This window comes from Apiospora marii (assembly GCF_038362585.1).
Source record: "Apiospora marii strain CBS 49790 chromosome Unknown utg000003l_segment0_segment0, whole genome shotgun sequence".
Classification (NCBI taxonomy): Eukaryota; Fungi; Ascomycota; class Sordariomycetes; order Amphisphaeriales; family Apiosporaceae; genus Apiospora; species Apiospora marii.
Genome location: NW_027117374.1, coordinates 3,331,853 through 3,351,890, shown reverse-complemented (window position 1 = coordinate 3,351,890; position 20,038 = coordinate 3,331,853). Strand labels below are relative to the sequence as shown.

At 51.4% G+C, this 20,038-nt stretch overlaps 9 protein-coding genes across 9 annotated transcripts; 4 read left to right on the top strand and 5 right to left on the bottom strand.

Moving 5' to 3' along the window:
• Positions 1-474: 474 nt before the first annotated feature.
• PG985_004594 (uncharacterized protein) lies at positions 475-831 on the bottom strand (the record flags this gene model as incomplete). The annotated part of the gene is made up of 1 exon (XM_066824363.1): positions 475-831. One exon carries the CDS (start codon positions 829-831, stop codon positions 475-477), a length of 357 nt encoding a protein of 118 aa, XP_066687523.1.
• Positions 832-2,161: 1,330 nt separating this feature from the next.
• On the bottom strand, positions 2,162-2,836 carry PG985_004593 (uncharacterized protein; the record flags this gene model as incomplete). The annotated part of the gene is made up of 2 exons (XM_066824362.1): positions 2,162-2,731; positions 2,795-2,836. 2 exons carry the CDS (start codon positions 2,834-2,836, stop codon positions 2,162-2,164), a joined length of 612 nt encoding a protein of 203 aa, XP_066687522.1.
• Positions 2,837-3,023: 187 nt separating this feature from the next.
• Positions 3,024-3,932, bottom strand: PG985_004592 (uncharacterized protein; the record flags this gene model as incomplete). Its single annotated transcript, XM_066824361.1, has 4 exons — positions 3,024-3,198; positions 3,259-3,473; positions 3,533-3,661; positions 3,756-3,932. 4 exons carry the CDS (start codon positions 3,930-3,932, stop codon positions 3,024-3,026), a joined length of 696 nt encoding a protein of 231 aa, XP_066687521.1.
• A 637-nt stretch (positions 3,933-4,569) lies between these two features.
• PG985_004591 (uncharacterized protein) lies at positions 4,570-5,178 on the top strand (the record flags this gene model as incomplete). Its single annotated transcript, XM_066824360.1, has 1 exon — positions 4,570-5,178. The coding sequence occupies one exon, from the start codon at positions 4,570-4,572 to the stop codon at positions 5,176-5,178; it is 609 nt and encodes a 202-aa protein (XP_066687520.1).
• Positions 5,179-6,567: 1,389 nt separating this feature from the next.
• On the top strand, positions 6,568-7,434 carry PG985_004590 (Cytochrome P450 monooxygenase alt3; the record flags this gene model as incomplete). The annotated part of the gene is made up of 1 exon (XM_066824359.1): positions 6,568-7,434. The coding sequence occupies one exon, from the start codon at positions 6,568-6,570 to the stop codon at positions 7,432-7,434; it is 867 nt and encodes a 288-aa protein (XP_066687519.1).
• A 27-nt stretch (positions 7,435-7,461) lies between these two features.
• PG985_004589 (cytochrome P450) lies at positions 7,462-7,930 on the top strand (the record flags this gene model as incomplete). The annotated part of the gene is made up of 2 exons (XM_066824358.1): positions 7,462-7,621; positions 7,686-7,930. 2 exons carry the CDS (start codon positions 7,462-7,464, stop codon positions 7,928-7,930), a joined length of 405 nt encoding a protein of 134 aa, XP_066687518.1.
• A 1,005-nt stretch (positions 7,931-8,935) lies between these two features.
• Positions 8,936-10,046, top strand: PG985_004588 (uncharacterized protein; the record flags this gene model as incomplete). Its single annotated transcript, XM_066824357.1, has 3 exons — positions 8,936-8,968; positions 9,162-9,435; positions 9,499-10,046. 3 exons carry the CDS (start codon positions 8,936-8,938, stop codon positions 10,044-10,046), a joined length of 855 nt encoding a protein of 284 aa, XP_066687517.1.
• Positions 10,047-10,781: 735 nt separating this feature from the next.
• Positions 10,782-12,032, bottom strand: PG985_004587 (uncharacterized protein; the record flags this gene model as incomplete). The annotated part of the gene is made up of 1 exon (XM_066824356.1): positions 10,782-12,032. One exon carries the CDS (start codon positions 12,030-12,032, stop codon positions 10,782-10,784), a length of 1,251 nt encoding a protein of 416 aa, XP_066687516.1.
• A 1,852-nt stretch (positions 12,033-13,884) lies between these two features.
• Positions 13,885-14,556, bottom strand: PG985_004586 (uncharacterized protein; the record flags this gene model as incomplete). The annotated part of the gene is made up of 1 exon (XM_066824355.1): positions 13,885-14,556. The coding sequence occupies one exon, from the start codon at positions 14,554-14,556 to the stop codon at positions 13,885-13,887; it is 672 nt and encodes a 223-aa protein (XP_066687515.1).
• Positions 14,557-20,038: the final 5,482 nt, after the last annotated feature.

Genomic DNA, 20,038 nt, shown 5'->3' with positions numbered 1-20,038 from the left:
TCTGAGTTGGTCGCCGCGCACTTCACTGCCTTTTGGGATTATAGCGAATCCCACAATCGAGTATATGTGTTGAGAGATTTTACTACAATCTTCAACCTGATTTTGGTCAAGGTGGTTAAAAAGCTAAAGCGTTTGAGTCATTTTCGATGGATGAGATGGGCCATCCTTGAGTACGTCCTCACTACCAGCAGCTTTGCTGGCTTCGATCATGTCCGTGATTACTTTGTCTCGCGTGTTGCTGTCTCTGAAGCCGTCCAGAATATAAGTGGGAATATGTACAGTGTCGGCGAAGCTTTTTGCCATTTGACGCAATGATTTGGAACGATGATTCTTAAAAGTTGATATCAAACCAGACCGATATTTTACCACGACAGCACATGTCAAAGACCACAAGTAGGTAAAAAGGCCGCCACGGCTGTTCATGAGCTTTCCGCCCAACACTCATTTGCTGTAGTAATGTGTTCAATGGTGTGTCTAGCTTTCCTCATCCTCTTCCTCATCCTCTTCCTCATCCTCTTCCTCATCCTCTTCCTCATCCTCTTCCTCATCCTCTTCCTCATCCTCTTCCTCATCCTCTTCCTCATCCTCTTCAACTGTGTCACGAAGAATATAGAAGACGCTCATCTTGTCAATATCAACTTGGAAACGCCCGTCTTTCGATTGCCACCCCATTAACTTACCGAACGGTTCACTTTGACGCATCTCTCTGAGATGGCCCGCGGCGGCGTGCGCCATGAAAACATATTCACGGCCAAAACCGAAGGATATCTTGCAAGTATACGTTTGAGTGCCGTCGGGTAGCTGGATAGGGCATGGTGGGAACGTCGTCATACTGGAATTGGAGTGCAATATCATTCGCTCTCTCCCAGATATTCAACGGATCTGTAATAGGACCTGGGCATGGCATTGTCGCAATTCGATATGGGTGAGGACCGCGGCCCGGAACTTTGATCTCGTAAATAGGGAGTACAGAATGTCTCAGGCGAATATTTATTCCAGTCATTGTGTAAGACTGACCAACTGGACCCGTGTAAACCAGATACCATTTGCCTGAGCCTTTTGCGGCCTTTGGCATCTTGTTACCTATGTAGATATACATGTGCAAAGCTCCATTGGCGGCTTAGATAGGAAATCGTGTCCAAGAAGTTTCTTCCTGTAGACCTGAAGCGATAAGAGGCACATCCCAGGTCTGTCCAAGGACGCCTCTGTTGGTGCCAACATCAGGTAAATCCAGGGAAAGTCGAGTCATGCTATGAAGCTGACGTAATGCATTGGCGGCAGGGTAATTTCGACTAATACCTCTCAGATGTTGCCGGTTTGAAGAACTGCTGTCAACGCAATCCTGGTCAAGAGTCTATCCAAGATGAAGCAGAAAGGGATTAATAGAGTCGTCAAGGTTGATCATGCATTGCTATGCGAAATATCGCCCATTAACCTTTGCAAGGAAGGAGGAGATTGAGCGAAACGACATGATCCGGTAAATCCGGACACTGAAACGTGTGAACTGCCTGAGCAGGTGGCTCATTCGATAATGCGTGCCCGCAGCTTTCTCGGAAATGTTGATCTGTGTGAGATGATTTGGCGTACGTTTCTGCATGTTACTGGTAACACCTGTTCACCAGTGCGTACAGTTAGTATTGAGCATGATGAAATAAGACGTGTACATCGGGATATGTCATGTTAATAGCCAGTCTGTTGCTTACCGGTATAAGCACCCCATATCTCAATATCTTCCTTTACCGGGCCGTCAGGCAACTTTGAGCACCCCAATACCGGCGACGACCCGCCCATCGGGGAGTCTGAGATCTTTGCTACGGACCTCGCTACCCTTAGGGATGACAGAAAACTCTCGTATCGCGTAGATGTGCTCTACAAAGCGAGCACATTCTTTGACTTGCTTTTCGTCTAGATGGTTGAAAGGTTCGAGCAATTCAGTCATCTTTGAAGGATGGCTTGGGCCATCTTTCAAGAGTTTCCAACTACCAGCATTCTTGCTGGCATTTGTGAGCTCGGCGATCAAGATATCCCTAACTTTGGTGTCCTTCAGCTGGTTTATAATTTCGCCAGAAATCCGAACAGTTTTGGGCATATTCTCTACATTATCGGCGATAGTCTTGAACCATATCTGGTGAACCATAAGTATCAAACTTTAACATGCCGCTCAGGAAAATGGAGAGCATACCTCGTGTAGCTGGTTGAATATTGACTCCTTCGAGTTTCTCGACTGGGCTGTTGCCTCTGTCCACTGAAAAGCGATTTTCATGTCGCTAATCGAGACGGGCTGTCGTTTTGGCACGCCGAGTTCGAGGTTGCCGGCTTGTGTAGTGCCCCTGGCCAGGATCTGCCATCCCGGCTGCTGTCCATCGATAGACACGTCACGGGATCCCCAGAGCTGGATATTGACGTCTCTATCAGGTGCACATGCAAGGCTTTGTCCCAGCTTCCCGTCTCGGCCGATATAAGATTTCTCCACCCAGATGAGACCGACATCGTCCTTCTTGGCTGTGATTGGAAGCTGGTGGTCTTTCTCCATGTCGAAGTACTTGGCTGCATCCTTCAAGTATGCGGCCAGCTTCTTCTTGGAGTATAGGACCATGTCCTCGGTAATATCTGATAGGGCTTTCATAGTCCACCATTCTCCATTTTCCCCCTTGGCCGGCAGCCAGGGTCTTCGCTGCTCTATCTCTTCTTCTTCGATGGACCCGGGGGTGAGCCGGTACTTCCCATCATCCTATACATAAGTGATCAATACTCGAAGGCTCCAAGTCAACAAAGTGTTGGACCATGTACTTACGGAAAACCCGGCCGGCTGGGTGTCTCGGGAGCTGGAGGCCATTGGCTAGGCAAGGTCGTCTCGTTGGTGGTCGGGGCGACAAAACTCTTTTATGCCTATATAAGATAGGAATGTGACTATAGCTGGTGTCTCCAGTCCGCCAGGGTGTCGGGCCCCTGTCATGATCTTCCAAACAACTCCTTGGAGCGGCGGCGAAATGCCCTGCTGGATCTTCTTTGAGAAAAGAACATCATAGTAGCGGCATATTGGGCATCAAGGCATCTCTATCATCCGCTGCTCCCACGACGGCAACAAAATCACCGGACTGGACTCTCAGGGCACTTTCGATTGACCGGAATTTCATGAAGTCGCCCACCTGGTAATCTGCGAAGTTCTCATCGGCGGGTCGGCAGGGGGTGTGGTGGCTAGTTTCCAGTGGTTAGCGGTTAGACTTCATCGGAGGGACAGCAGTCCTAGTGGCTTACCAAATGTTGCAATTATAGCGTCTGATGAGGTACACGGCGAGGGTCGTGTTCCACTCCACTATGTAGTCGGCCATCGCGTCGTCTGCCGTGGCATGCGCGGTCGTGCGGAGCTCCCGGGTGAACTTGCCGGGAGTTGCCCATTCGATGTCGCCGCTTGAGGCGAACTTGCTGTTCGTATCGACCCAGTCGTAGTGCACGACGTCTGCGAACTTGTCCTGTAACACCACACGGATTAGCATGCTACTGCGCACTTCACGGGCTAGGGATATCATACTGCTCGGGGACGGACGAAGGCGGTGGCGCCCTGCTTCCGGGCAAGGTCCTTCTGCGGCTTGACAGCTTCTTGGGGCTTTGCTAAGGCGCTTGCCTGGCGACGCCGATCTACGAGGCGGTTGGCGGTGGCCTGGGCTTACGCTCCAGCTGGGAGTTCCTGTATCGTAGCTAGTCGTTGGCCATGTCTGTATCTGCAAAAGAGCACACGAGAGGCGTCAACCTACGTGTTTCCAGGTTCCGACCTGGGTCATGCCTAGATCCTTGGGAGCGAATTCAGCCGGTACGATGGGCTTCTGTTTGTTGTTCCATCCGGCCTTGAAAACGCCTCTCATCACATGGTTTCGCTCGCGGGGTCGAACCGCGTCGTAGTCGTTGTTGAAGTGCTTGACACAAGAGAGCATGATGCTGTCTGTCATGGCTCTCTCGGTGCTGTTGACAGGAATGCCAACGGCGCTCAAAATCTGTCGGATGGCTTGGTTGTCTATGCTGTGGTTGGTCGTGGTTCTGGTGATGTTGAGTTTTTGGTGGTCGCTGTTGGTGGTGAGCTTGGAGGAGGATTGGATGGACGTACCTTGGCAGTCCAAAGTGACTGGTCTTTCTTGAGAACAAGAGAGCGGCGCGTGCCTTTCTATACAAACTGCTGAGCTCTTCCATTCACCACAGGGTCACCTCACGAGAAGCGCAGATGATAGCTCATAGTAGATTAGCAACTTCAGTAGGTTCCTTTCACCTTGCAACCTCCAACCTCACCACAATCACCGCCTTAATTAGCCACGATGGTTCAGTCACTTTTCGTCTCTTCATGAACTGCTTCCTGCTAGTATTATATATATACATTGTTAGATTCAACAACATCCAGTAACAACATCCTGTGGTGGGATCGTCTCAGGCAATCACCCCCCTGTCACCCGACGGCTACCTGCATTGTTGCCTCAGAGCTGTATTGTTATTTACCTACTTCCGTTTCACATTAAATTCTGAGACTGTTTGCCAGATCTCACCACCCTACTTTCTTTCTTCATCTTCGTAAACACCACAATGGCTACCACTGAAGAGAATACGGCTCCCGCTGAGGCAGAAAGTACGGCAACCACCGAAGAAGATATCTCACAAGATTTCTCTTTGGACGGCGATATAATTCTTGTCGTTGGAGAGAAGAAACATGCACGACTGAGGGTTAACTCGCAGTATCTCTGCTGCGCGTCTAAAGTCTTCCGTGTCATGTTCGGGCCTAACTGGAGCGAAGGTCAAGGCCTGTCCAAGGAGTCACCCAAGGAGGTCCCGCTCATCGAAGACGACCCCGACGCAACATTCGCGATATGCTGTGTTATCCACCATCGCAATGATCTGGTGCCTGCGGAGATTTCGCCCCGGCAGGTGCTCCAAATCGCCATCACCGCCGACAAGTACGACCTCTCTGTCGCCCTCACCTTCGCGAGAGCCCAGTGGCTCCAGAACGGAGACATTGCGGACCCGACAAAGCTAGCCTGCCTCATGGTAGCTGCCTTCTTATTCGACGACCAGCCCATGTTCATCGCCCATGGCCAAGCACTCGTACTTCGTTGCACAGAATCCTACATGGGGCTGATGGACGACGAAGCACTGCGTCAGACACTGCCGAATGGGCTTCCCCGTGAGTTAATCTGATCTGAAAGACCCACCGAGGACGAGTGGAATATGCTGAGTTTCTGCCAGACATGTTGGAAGAGAGAAGAAACCGACTAAGAGCGTCACTTGGAGGGCTGATCGCCAAGGAGGCGAGAGAGCCTTGTTCCGGCTGTAATTGGGGTGCAGCGCGAAGCAAAAGATTCAAGCAAGCAGCGTTCGAAGAGTACCACCCGCTGAAGATGCTCGAGGCCCCTTTGTTACAGGTTATGAAGCACATAAACCTGCTGACGACCAACTTCGTGGGTGAACGGAGTCAGCATAAGCATACTGAATATAGCACGGGACGAAGTATGTACGTGCATCGTGAACCATCAGTGTATGTCAAGGAGGTTCACGCAGAAGTGAAAAGCGCGACAGAAAGAGCTACCATCTGTTATGATTGTGTGAGAGGTATAGGCAGTGGGAAGGCAAGGTCGTGTGAGTCCAAGCATGGATGAAGATGCAAACAGCAAGTACGTATAATCAAGCATCCCCATGATGGCGACAGCGATGATCCCAACATTGACTAGAGTACTTACGCAGTAATCATTTCCACGCAGAAGAGATAGAAAAAGAGGGGAGATCGTCCCGGTCTTGGCCATGTGCCCAAAAGCTTGTTTTGTTGACGGCGAGCGCAATTCCCCTTCTGAAAGCTTGAGTCGCGGTTGGTGGGGACAAGTCTGGAGGAGTCTGTTGATCAACACGCTGGGGTTTTGAAGAATACCTATGGATGCTTTACTGTCCTGTCAATAGAGCACGTGGCCGAGTCGATAAGAACCAGATAGCTTCGGTACTGGTTTAAGTAAACCCCCCGACCCTGTGCTCGGCTCTTGCCGTCCGGTCCAGGATCCAAGGCCGGAATGCGTAACCGCGATTTGGCCTGGAAGTTGCATACCATGATAATCAAACTTGCGATGAGCTTTGGTTTGTATTGAACCCCAAAACCGCTTATGACATCGGATTTGCATCTTTCGTAACAAACCAGCAGGTCTGATGAAACTGCAAGTTAAGTTGTCGATGCGCTCAAGTCGACTGGTGCCAGCATTGTGGTCTTAATACGACCTCAAACGGATACCTAGTAAACTATAAAATAAACCGGCATGGTCGCGATACAAGCGATGTACCGTTCCTGATTAGGTGGCATTTGCTACAGTGAGATGAGGGGTGATGCCGATCCGATCACCTCAATGAGCTCACCGACTTATAGCTGCAAGAGGCTCGAGGTCGCACGTGGCTGTTATGTGTCGATTATCCCATGTGGGCACGGTTTGTTCTGTCTCCGTAGTGTTTATCCCACTCGTTCTCCCATTGCTGTGTCGGTTATCCCATTAAGTTTGTTGAGTTGCGTGAGCGTTCGACAGAGCACAAACGGGACACTACTACACCGCAATGCTGCTCGGCGACTTGTCCGCCCTATCGGCGACCCGGCTCATAGTAGGGCCCCTGGTCTTGCTGACTCTCTACCTCCTCGGCCGCGCCCTCTACAACATATTTCTGCACCCCTTGCGCGCCTACCCGGGCCCCAAGCTCTGGGCGGCATCCCGGCTCCCCTGGATCATCACCAGCTTGCGCGGAGAGCTCGCGTGGTCCTTATTGGCCCTCCATGAGCGCTACGGCCCCGTAGTGCGCATCGCGCCCGACGAGCTGTCGTACACGGGCAGCGGGGGCGAGGCCTGGAAGAAGATCTACGGCCGGCGGGGCCCCGACGAGTTCGTCAAGTGCCTCGACGGCCGCGCCATCGCGGGGCCCAACATCCGCGCCACCGCCGCCGACGGCATCATCAGCGCGCCCCACGACAAGCACGCGCGGCTCCGGCGCGCCGTCGCCCCGGCCTTTTCGGAGCGCGCCCTGCGCGAGCAGGAGGACTGCCTGCAGTTGTACACGGGGAAGCTGGTGAAGCAGCTGCGGCGGTGCTGCCGGGATGCGGGCAGCGGGCCGCAGGACATGCAGCGGTGGTACAGTCTGTTCGCGTTCGACGTCGTGTCGGACCTGGCCTTTGGACAGGCTATGGGGTGCCTGGACAATGTGGACCAGCCGTGGCTGCAGGTCCTCGGCGCGCGCACCAAGTCCATCGTTTGGTACCAGGTCCTCATCTACTACGGCCTGGGCCGGTGGGCGAAGTACTTCACGCCGACGTCGCTCATGGCGGCGCGGCAGAAACACGTGGCCATGACGTCCGCGAAGGTGCAGAAGAGGCTCCAGCAGAAGGAGGACCGCAAGGACTTCATCAGCTACCTCTTACAAAACAAGACGTAGACCCTGACGAACCGAGAGCTGGTCATGATGGCGTCTTCGTTCATCGTTGCCGGCAGCGGTACCTCCTCGGCCGCCCTGGCAGGCATCACGTATTTCCTAGGCAGAAAACCGGACAAGTATAAGAAGTTATGCGACGAGGTCCGTTCTGCTTTCACATCCGAGGCAGATATCACCCTCGAGTCCACGAGTCGGTTGAGCTACTTGAAAGCCGTCATTGAAGAGGGCTTGCGCCTGTACCCGCCGGGCCCCAGTACTTTTCCGCGGTTCGTTCCGGGAACGGGAGAGGAGATCGAAGGTCAATGGGTCCCCCGGCGGAGTCGCCGTAGGAGTCCATCAATTCTCAGCCGGTCGCATGGAGCATAATTTCAAGGACGCCAAATCCTTCGTCCCCGAGCGATGGCTACCGCACTCGGAAGGCGCACTATTCGCAAACGATAATCGAGCCGCCATGCAGCCGTTCTCGTACGGCCCTCGAAATTGCATCGGGGTTAAGTAAGTTTCAAACAAACATCTCTTAAAAGGACGGTCAGGCCAATTCTTTTTGTTTTTGCTAACGGGCGCGCACAGCATGGCTTATGCTGAAATGCGGCTGGTCTTGGCCCGCTTGCTATGGAATTTTGATATCGAACTATTGGACGATCAGTGGATGGCGAGGCAGAAAACGTGGCTGGTGTGGCACAAAATTCCCTTGCAGATCAAAGTGAAATCAATCAGGACCATGTAACATTAGAGCAAAAGTATGGAGGATGTAAACGGCAAACTCTTTCCGTGCTTTGTGGACTTGTGAAACTTGAAATTCTCCCTTCCAACGTCAGTGTTGCTGGGCATGAGGCTTCCTTTCCGCCAGCCAAGTTCGCCCGGGACTTGGCATTGGGTAACAAAAACTCTGTTTTGTGGAAGCTACGGACCAACAAGTCTCACAGAGGTACTTGTCGAAAAAGGCGAGGTTGAATTTAACTCTTAGTCGATTAAGACGATATGGTTTAATATTTCAACGGAAAACACATATTGATCGCGTCTTTGCTTAACGTGTGTAAAAAGAATTCGGCCGAATTTGAGTGCTCCGCCGGGGACGATGATGGATCATGGACGAGGGTGCGTAACCCGGTTCATCCCAACCAGCCCACCGGTGCCGCTTTCCGGGGAAGTGGATCGGGACTACGCGGCGGACTAGACGCGGAAAACCTTTGACGTTGATGTCGTCATAGTTCAGATGATGCGTATTATTGTGCGACGAAATCAGTGGTTAGGTAAGGGTCTTGTTCGGGGAGTATAGAAAGGGCATCCGGTGCCCACTCGGTGAAATCTGATTCTCTATTGTCATGAAAACGTAATGATCCGCCCTTTCACCAGTTGCAACGCCGTCTTTAAGCTTCGAGGTATCACTATCCCAGCAGCTTTCTATCGTCTCTCCATAATCAGACCCACGACGAGACCTCTGTGCCTTGGTAGTAGCGGCAGACCATACGCAGTAGCAGCAGCAGCGGTCCCCATCGATAAAATGGTAGTAAAAGATCTGCCCAAGATCCGGATGGTAAGCGACTTTCGATTTATACCCTTTCCTACCCCAGCAGTTCTTGCTCCTGGTGCCTGGTGCCAGTGCTTGATCATCACGGTACTAGTGTCTCGGGAGGAGGGGGAGGGATACATGCACTGCTCATTCCAGAGGTTCCTTTGTTGGATCTCCTGAACTTCAAAAAGATGATAATAACACCGAGACTCACCAGGTAGTCCTGGAAACTGATGAGACACCCCCGGATACTCAAAAAGACAAGGGCAATTACGGTCAGGTCCTGCATCACCACTTCTCCAAAGCCGGCCTGAACCACAACCCGCCGCTCGGCGTGGAGACGGATCGCCGGTTCGTCGTGACCGAAAAGGGGGGCAAGGTCCCGACCTATGACGAGATCAAGGACTGCCACGCCATCCTCATGACGGGGAGTTGTTACGACGCCCACGGAGATAACCCCTGGATCATAGAGCTGATGAACCTGTTGCGAGGTGAGACGACCCCCCAGACTCGACCAATGTATCAAGAAGAGACTCACTGAAAACCCTCTCTAGAAATATGGATAAACAACCCTGAAACCAAGCTCAGCGGTGTCTGCTTCGGCCACCAACTCCTCTGCCGTCTCTTTGGTGCTGCGGTGGCCCCCGAGGAGTCCGGAAAGTGGGAGCTGGGTCACAGCAAGATCGACCTGACGCCAGTGGGCCAGCAGCTCTTTGACGTGCCCGAGACGCCGTACGTTTACATGCACCAGATGCACCTGGACCACGTGACGGCGCCGCCGACCCCCAATTCCTCGGGCGGGCTCCTGTCTAAGGACACCAAGGTGCACGTGTGGGGCTCGAGCCCACACACGTCGGTGCAGGGCATCTTCATCGAGGACCGCGTCTTCACGACGCAGGCACACCTGGCCTTCGACGAGGACATGGTACACCGCGAGATTCAGATCCGCGTCGACGGCGGCAGCCTCAAGGACCTCGAGCACGCCGAACGCGCCAAGGAAACGGCACACCTCGAGCACGACGGCGACGTGGCAGCGGCGGCGATCCTTCGCTTCTTCCACGGAGAGGACAGCAAGGCGGTAGAGGAGGCGAAGAGGAAGTGAGAGAGGAGTTATTTCTTGTATATTAATCAAAACGATCTGATGACGGGACGCCAAACCAATGGGCCAAACTCTGGGCTGATGGTTTTTATAGATGCTGACAATTCAAACGAATGAAACATGCACCGTAAGCTTCTAATTCCATCGCTGTCAGAAGTAAGCCGAACCAATCGGGATACGATCTATGTAGAGCAAGCCTGCGTGCATGGTAAGTGAACACAAATACGTCCAAAAGGAGGGTTCACTCGTGGACATAATCGCTGTTTTTAATCCAAGGGACATAAATCTGACAGGCATACAGCATTTCCAAACATCGGTGTCACAGGTTGACCAACTACAGCTGATTGCCTTCTAGACCTAATCTCTCTGCCTGCTGTTGGTGCTGATACTGCTGGGCGTCCGCACGACACAGCCTGCTCCTCGGGAAGAGCTCGGATCGCATCTAACACAGTCATCGTTCTCGGGGCGGCGTGCCTGCTCCCTCTACACCAGGGTGTTGGGCCGCATGCTTCATCACTGTCTTGAAGCGTTGCTGGAGCATTGTGGTCGAGCCGATCGTATCCTGGGTCATTGGTTGGCTGATCCGTCTGCAATGCTTCCCAGTCTACTTCGCTTCAAGTAGCTTATGGTCTGGTTTACCGTCTCACCATTCCCGTTTTGCCGACAGCGGCGATGATAGTGGCAGCCCTGCCCGTTGCTGAACTTTTTTATCATCGAGAAAGAAAAAAAAGGCTCGACTCAATCGGGGCCAGGGCTATGCAAATTCCGCTTCGAAAAGAACTTTCGTAGGCCGCCACTACTACCGTTTCTCGGCGTCTTCGGTCTCGATAAATCTTCTATGGATCCCTTGCGCATTTCCTGCATCTGCAGCGCGGTAGGTATAGGAGGAGCACGTCGCGGGTGATCTTTGGTCGGTACCACGGGCGGCGTCTTGCGTGCTGGCGGCGGCCGTAAGGATAATGGACGCACCTCGAAGTCTGGAAACTCGGGCATGCACAAGTCTGCGGGGGGCTCGCCGGCGATCTGAGGCGTTGGTTTGGTAGCCTTCGGTCGTCGCCAGTCTTTGGTCCTTGGTACATCGCCCCCTTTCCCCAGCAGCTCGGGGAAACGGCAGATAAACTCTTCTTCGTCGAAATCCATAGGCGGCGGCGGATTTCTCAGACCGAAGCCTCCTCGTGCTGCGATATTTCCACGGCTCTCGTCGACATCCTTGGCGGAAAGGCTTCTTTCCTCGTCACCGCAAACCACAACATACCATCGGATCTCCTCGTTTCGCTGTAAATTGTCCCGCAGCATCTCGAACCATCCATGTTTCTTGTTGCCGGAGGGGTTCGGTTTCCGCCCTGTCTCGTCACTCGGGCCGGTCATGGCTTTGACTTTCTCAGACTTCATTTTCTCTTCGTAATTCATCATCTCCTCGGCTATCGAGGCCGAGGTATCCACGCGCACAATGTGATCTGCCACATATGCCCAAGGCCCGTTGAGTTGATCCTCATTCTTCGGATCATACTCCTCCAGTAGTTTCACGACAGACCAATCGTTGAAGGTAGCATCCAGCTCAGGCGTCGAGGCTCGTGAGGCCGCGCCATTGTTGCGCCCGCACATCCGGGTGCGGCTCCGGCTACGACTACGAGACGCATTGTCACGAATGCGATTAGACCATGTATCCAGGGCTCGGCCGACGCGAGCATCGTCGCGTTCGTTGGTCTCGAATCTTCTGTGGTGGTTTTGGTGAGCGCTAGGGGGGTGGGAGTGTTTATGGGAGCCGTTCGATAACGTGTAGTTATTGCCGCTCGAGCTACCCTGGCTCCGGGGTGGATTGCTGGGCGGAAGAAAATCAAAGAGGTCATAGAAACGATACAGGAAAGCGACGGCGCTCTGACGGGCCACGATCCATTCCGGGGCGGCGTCGTCCAAATCCTGGATCACGACAAAGTAGCGGATGCTCTTCCTATGCCAACGAAAGCCGTGGCATAGATAAGTCGGCATGTTGCCGATTGGCCGTACAGGCACTGCTGCGACTCTCGGGATAACGGTGGTTAGCGGGGTAGAGGCGGTTCCGCGGGTGGCTTGGAACGAGGGAAACGGGCCACCGCCAGCTAGCTGTGGGTGCTGCTGATGACACTATTTTGGTAATTGAGTGATGCCATCTGAAAGGTTCTATCGTAAGTTGCACATGAAGAGTGGGCGCATCGTAGAAGGATTGTGGGCGGGCGGAATTGTTGGATGGTGTGTTCTTGTTATTTCGGGCTGCTGGAGGCCGGGAAACGAAGTCGAAAAGCATAAGTTGTATGATGTGGTAGAAGGGATTGAGTCATTAAGGCACACCAACCCCAAGGTTAACCTAGCAGATGTTCACAGTCTATACCCGAGGGTCAAGTCGCTTGCTTCTCTTGTCAAGTGGCTAAAGGCTACCTAGGTAAGTAGGTACAGTAGTTGAGTAGCTCATGCGTACCAGACTACCAGCGAACGCGGATCGTGGCGGACAGATCCGGGCCAGGGTCTGCTTCAAGGTTGTAAAACACACGGCGTCGCAGCTTCACTGAGCACCGTCGGTGGTCCATGGTGAATTGGAACACCATTTCAGCTGGTTGCAGATTCCTGATGGACCTAAAACAACGGCTTCGAAGCCGCTTGGCACATGTGTTAGGCGCATGGTATGGTTCCAGAGGCGCTTTTCTACCAATTTCCCCTGTACTGCAGAATTGGTGATTTAGGTAGGTATCTTAGCGGCCGTTACATCAATTGGCTGAGCTCGAGCAGTTCACAGCTAGAGGTACTGCACCGGACCAAGTACCGATTGACAACCAGCTGCAGCGGTCTTACTCGGATATTGAATCATGGGCTTTGTTTGCAGCTCCATTGATTGATCAAATGCAATTGCAAATAATCAATTGCCCAACAGACGGCCTTCCCAGCTACCTGAAATGATTGATTCGTGTGCGGCGGAAAGTACGATGGAACGCGGAATGTGACTTAAGTCTAGCTCGGGTGGCACCTGCAGTACCTGGAGGTTTGGGGGCCCTTGCTTCGGCATTTTGCACTACATCCTGTAGCACAACAGGAAGATGTTACAATCCCTTCATCAATCAAGTTTGACAGGTACTAACCAAGTGAAACGGGGAAACAACGGATCAGCGTTCGACCTATCGACCCGAGTTGAAAATTTTTGCAGAAGTTCGGATGTAAGTATTGAAATTTATTACAGTCCGTAACGCAGGAGCTACAGTTGACTGAACGGCCGAGGCTCGTGGCTCTTGTCAGTGGAGTGCAACACTAAACCTTAAAGGAGCCTCATTCGGCCCGCATCCTGCAAATTCAATAGCAAAGCTGTTGGCTTACAGTAGTTTCTTGAGCTTCTCGAACATTGCCACCTACGTCTATGTCCCGGTCCCACCAACCAGACAATGTGCATTACGGTACACGTTTGTCGAGGGCATGATAGTGTTACCCATCTGTTGGTATTGGCGATCGTGTCTCAGATTGATCGATGAAGATGATCTCGCGAGGTGGGCAGACATGTCAATTTCTCGGCAGCTCCAAGCGACACCGTTGGATATCGGCTACGCTAGCCACCGTTCATCTGATACGGGGGCAGGGTTCAACTTCACCACCATCCAGCATTGATCCAGGCCCATGTGTCTCAGAGCCTGCCAAGCCTTGTGTGATCATGTCTTTCGATGCCAATGTCGGCCTCTGCCGACCTTTTTTTTTCCTCTGTCCTGGCCGGGTCTACCAAATGTGTTCACTATGTTCTAGTAACCCTTGCTTTGATTGTTTAATGATGGATTAACTATTAGTAAAATTAGAACACTGCCCCTAAACGGGAGGCGACCCGGCCTCACCATTCCGCGTGGTCCAACTTCAGTCTCGCAACGCTGCTCGCGAAGCCAAGCTCCTCAAAGTCGTCGCGCGCCGCCTCCATAGCCCTCTGATCCCGAACATCCCCCGAGGCGCGCCAGACGTCGCGGGCCTCACAGTACGCCATCCTCAGTTGGAGCAAACGGGCGGCCTGTGCCTCTTGGTGCCGCTGCTCGCGGCACGTCCCGCAAAGATCCCCGATCACGCCACCGTCAGACAGCGTCCGCGGCAGGTGTAGGATGGAGCTGGGGTCGACGACGCGGGGCTCCACCCGGTGGCCGCAGCCGCAATGCCGCAATCGCAGCCGGCAGCACGGGCAGGCGCTGTGGGAACGTAACCACTTGGCGAGACAGCGGTGGCCGAAGACGTGACCGCACGGTAGGATGGCCGGCCGTGTGTCGGACTTGATCTTAGGGGAGGAGGCGGGGCGGATTTCAAGTTTGGAAACAAGGCAGATCTGGCACTCCAGCGCGTGTTCGCCGGCGGAAGCATCATAATCGCCACCCTCGGGGCCGATGAGAAAGGTGATCTTTGGGCACCGTACGAAGCAGTTTCTGGGTGCGATATCGGTGGCAATGTTGGAGCCAGGGGTATGGAAGCTCTCTTCAAACCCGCTAACCTCCGTATGACTGATAGTGGGTTGTGACTTCATGGTGTCTTGAAGCGAGTCTGCTGTTGACCCGGTGGTCAGTCTTGGAAGCCCAGTTTTGAATGGGACGTTTCCCTTTCGCTTGCTTGAAGGAGGTAGCGACCTAGAGGCTAATGATACGTTCCCTGCCTCGGGAGTAGACAGTGGCCTGTGGCTGAGGGACAAGTGACAAGGTGATGATGATCGGTTTCTAGGCGAGAAGTCAGGAGAATACGAGAATGGCTTAAACTCGTACTGAGAACGTCTGGATCGCAGCGACTGGTGGGATGCATTAGTCGGTAAAGGTCGAGGCTCCTGGTGATATAACGCAGGTAGTTCGGTATGCTTACCTCTCAGCAGGAACCTGGGCCTCTGCGAGGTAGAGTCAATATCAGTACGGTCTTCCCGAATCTCGGGCCTGCGAGACATACTGGGCAGCATATACTATTCTTGGCGGTCAGTTGATAATACAAGAGATATATACACAGGTCTTCTCACACGAACCTGAACCCCACCGTTGCATGAGCCTACAAATGGCAAGATACCGGATTTATAGGTGGCAGGGATGGCACTTAACAATGGCATTCAGAGTCTTTTTCAGGGTCTTCCTAGGTCAAGACTAGAATGGCAGCACGACAAAGGTCTTCCCGAAACATCTGCTGCCCTCGGTTTCAATGTTATCTCATTGTTACAAGTGCATATTCGAAAGGGCAATAATATGTCTTTCTATGACGTTTCTTGTTCAGCATTACGACGAAACCTTCTGCCGCCTCGAGCCTTGCATTCCAGTCGAGGTGAATGCTTCCCTTGAACCCCTGCAGCTTTTAACATGGAAGAACAAACCGGGAGAGGACCTATAGTGACAATACTAGATGTGGGCGAAGTAACCAACGACGGGATTCGCGATCACTTGGAAGCGGTGCAAGTTGGAATTCGGAGCCGACTCCCTACTACCACAACATGGAAAACATTATGCCGTGGGCTAAATAAGAACACTTGAGCTAAACTGGGAAATCGGACGATAGAAGCCCCAGGGACAGATCTTTTATCTGCATTCGGTACCCGTCGAGAACCATGGCATTGCTGCCGCTGCTTACGAGACTCCACTTGACCAATCTGCCAGCTACCGGATGCATCAATTCCAGGGCATGAAAAGAACTCTACTACTTCGTCTTGGTGGTTTTTGCTTCCAGGGCGACCCCTGAACCGAAAGGGCCGGAATCGCGTCCACTGTGGGCTAAACCTTAAAAATCGCTGCCACCGTATTGCCAGGATGCCTCGAGTAACGAGACCCCGGACGCATTGAAAAATCATTCAATTGAATGGCAACCCCGACCATCCCGGTGGAACGGGCGGAATAATATGGCAATTAATGGCATGTGAGACCTGGCACTGGCTTGCTATTCTACTTGCTTGCGGAAGGGCAGCTGTTTGTTTCTGGCGCTATTCTGGCGTCGCCCGTGTAAAGTGACATCGGAAGGCGCCAACTAGCTTGACTCCAATCACCCATTCTTGCGATGCCCCGTCCATTGAGCCCGTGTATGGCCGTAGATGGGTATGATCAATAGTTTTCTTTTCATGAGGCGGGCAATGGTTTTTGCCCTCCATCGTGGGTTCCAGAAAACCGTCCAGGCTCTGGACTACGGACCTACTGGTTGTTTTGGGCAGCATGGCACGTCGATGGAAGGGCAGCTGCCACCTTGTGAAGATCGTGGCCGTCGGATCTCGTGGGCGTCTCTGCTTGCGTACCCGGCCGATACACCAGGTCCCGCACCCACTCTTCGATCGGTAATCTCGACCGAGGTGGAGAGTAGCCTGCAGAAGCAGCGTCGTGATTTTCCGCAGGCTCACTCCTCCGATGGGGCTTTCAAGCAATGAAGGCAATGCAATTGAAGCGACAGCCTTTTCCCTCTAGTGTATGATTAGTCTGTTTGGCCAAACCCGCCTCCCGCTGCGGTAACACCTTTGCTTTGGCTTTTCGGGTTATGCCCTTGCCGTCTGGGCTCTCACCAATATCTCACGACCCCGGGCCGAATCCGGGAGGCTGGGGCAAGCGGCTGTAGAAGTTCAAGAGGTACAGCCTGTGCGCCAGATGACAACTTATAAGACGCCATCCGCCTTTGAAATCGTGAATCATTCTGGTGGCCGACGGTCTAGAAACCGCGTCCACCAAGGTCACTTGTCTGTGTTTGCGATCTGCGAAATGACTCGTCCAGACTGGCAATGCGCTTCAATAAACAGCTAAAGTTGCCAGACTGCAGGTCCAGCTGCTACTCCCCGGCGGGTTGGACAACCCTGAGCAGCACGATGCTGTCGTGACAAATTTAATTGATCACATCCGGCACACTGCCGCAGTTGCTGAATCCGGAGCTGCTGCAGACTTGGTCATCGGCAAGCGCCAGATGATCTAAAGGGCCTCGTTTAATATGCCTAAATACGGCAAGTCTTAAGTACTCTGGGTTTTGGCTGGTACAAAGAAGGTACTTTCTGCAATTGGCCCCTGAGTGAGCATGGCAAATTTCGCGGAGTCATTCGTTGGCTGTCCTCACCATTGAGAAGAAGCATCGTCATTAAAACGCCATTGCGGCTCAAGTAATACACCATCAAGGTAGTATTGGATATGAAGGGGTCATATGGGAAACCATGTTGAGACTTCAAGCACTTGAGGTAACCACATCTATTACTGAATTGACTACATAACCTGCTTTAATTAGGTTGTTTCCACAATCGCCTCTACGGTGCGGAATCAGCTTCAGTATGAAGAAAAGATACGACCAGACGACAGTTGAAGCCGTAATAGCCAAGCCATGTCGTCTCACTACGAACTGCGACCCCTTCAGGACTGACCATCGCTCTATACGCCCGCTTAATCTGAATCCCTAACCAAATTAGCTATGGGGTTGACGGGCGATTATTAAACGCGATGAGCATCTTGGCTTCTGGCATGATGCTTTTGTTGGTCTGCCTCCATGTCAAAAGCAAATCTCGCTTGCCAGAGACGAGGAACCAGGTGGGACTGGGGTTGCTGCTGCCCATCGATTCCGTATCCATGGTCCCGGATACTCCACCCAATCACCAGGACCGGACTGGGGTCCGTATCCCCTCCTTTTTTTCTAGAAAACGGCTGAGAGATGCTGATTGCATACCCTATTCAGACACACCTAGAAAGCCATCATCCACGCATATCCATGGGCTCGGTGGAGACACCCCAGTTCAACGCTGATAACAGTGTATGGTTACTTGGTCGTTGGTCCGAATTCGGCTATCTTGTGGATCTGGTTTGGGTGTTGCTCTACATATGTACACATATGATGCATGTGCATCGGGGCTCGCAGTTGTTGCTTGATTCAGCTGGTGGTCTTCCACCGTAACGGACTTTACGGGCGCTGCGGAGAGTGGCACATGTGTTTACGAGCATGTGCTGGGATTGAGTGGCTGAGAGTTTCTCCCCATGGTGATGAGCTTCGCCCGTATCAGCTCTCACCAAGCGATCTCCGCCGAGCCCAGTTGCCTGGGCGCCGTACATTGAAGGAGCGGCCCTCCCCGGCCTCCTAAAGCAACTCGGATCTTGCCTCCTATCTCTTTCTGTCGTCCCCATACGTGAATGAGGAACGATCGACGTAGATCTAAGATGCGATAGATGAACACATGCTACGCCAAACAGAGGTCGGGTCCAACGGGACAGCGTTGCGCAAACATGTGTCTCATCTGCTACTGCTGCTGCTCGGCGCTGTCAGACAGGGGAGGCGGCGATAACACAGGATCGACTGTCTTCCGGATGCACCCTTATCCCGCCTATCACTGGCTGCAACAACCGTGCGTGGCCCGAGTACATAGCCAAGGGGGATGCACTCTCTCACGGCTGCTGGGCAGTCGCCCACAAAACGAAACGAAACAGGACCAGCCCCCCGCACGCTCGTTGCCATGCACACACACACACTGGCCTGGTGTGGCTGCATCTGTCAAACTATTATCGATACCGGACCCTGGGACCATGCCGTTGGGAGCTCCGGGTCTGTCCTTTCCGTCATCATCCAGGGCCGATTTTCCTCGCCAATGCCTTCGCCACGCGGCTAGGCTGGCAATCGAGTTGCAGGTCGCCGGAATTCAGAGATGGCCAAGTTACACAAGTAAATCAATCACTCCCCAAACCTCGGTCCCTGCTCTGCCCCCATTGGCAGTTGGCGTTATTCGCGCTGTTAGTTGGAGCAATTTTCGCTGGCCGCCGGGAAGGTTGCCAGGCCCCCCCGGTCAACGTCATTTCAGCGCGGGACGATCGATTTCCGTGGGCTCGGTAATCGCAAAGGCTGTTGCGAGACGTTGTTCTGCCGCACCAGCTTCGGAGGGGCAAGACTTCTTTCTTATCACCATAGCTACGTATTACATTTGAGTGGGAGAAAGAAGAGAGATAAAACCATTATTACGCAGACACATGTAAATACGTTTACATAAGAAACCGCCCAGAAGGGAAGCTTGTAATATGACCCGTCTCATATAGGAAGATCAGTCCCGACTGTGCATTAGCTTATGCAGCAGAGACAGGTACAAAGGCTCCTTGCGGTGACATGGCAAAAGGGCAAAGTACAGCACGGAGCCAATTGTACTGGAGAGGGGGTAAGGATCGTCAATGCCTTCAGGTCCCCTTCCCGGTTCCCCCGTTTCCCCATTCCATTCCCCCGTGGGGTATGTAGCTCTGCCCCCTTTTAAAGAGGGAAGTAGAGTACGGGGTGGAGCAAAAAGCAACAACAGCTGGTACATTTATCGTCTGGGCTATCTGGCTTAAGCTACGTTTCCTTTTTATTAGTTAATTAATTTTAAAAGTTAATATACGTTTAATTAATTAACGGGACGAACCTTAATTTTTTTAATTAGATTTTTAATTAATCTTTCTATTTAATATCTATTTAAATAATATATTTTAAAATTTAATTAATTTAATAATTTATTTAATAAATTAATAAAATTAAATTTTTATAATATATTCGTTAAAATCGTAACGTTTTTTATAATATTAAAAGTTTATAATATAATATTATATATTAAAATAAAATTAATATAATAAAAAGAATAATTTTTTAAATAAAAAATATTTAATAAAGCTTTTTTCTTATTATAATACCCTTTAAAAAAAACTCTTATATATTTATTTCCTTTTAAACGGCGGTTTATAAACCCCTTACCTTTTTATTATTTAATATATAACTTTTTAAACGTTCTCGTTAATTTTTTAAATCTTTATAAAAAGTTATTAATATATAAGAAATTAAACTTAAAATTATTATTATTACCTTTAAATTAATAATAATTATACCTTATTAAAAAAGATTTCTTTTAATACTTTTAAAATTTATAATAATAATATTTTAAATAATTATAACGATAATACCTTTAATATTAAATATTTATTAATCGATTATTAAAATTAATTATTAATAAAAAATTAAATTTATATAAAGTATTTTAATTATATTTATAAAAATATTATTATATATTTAAATAAAATATT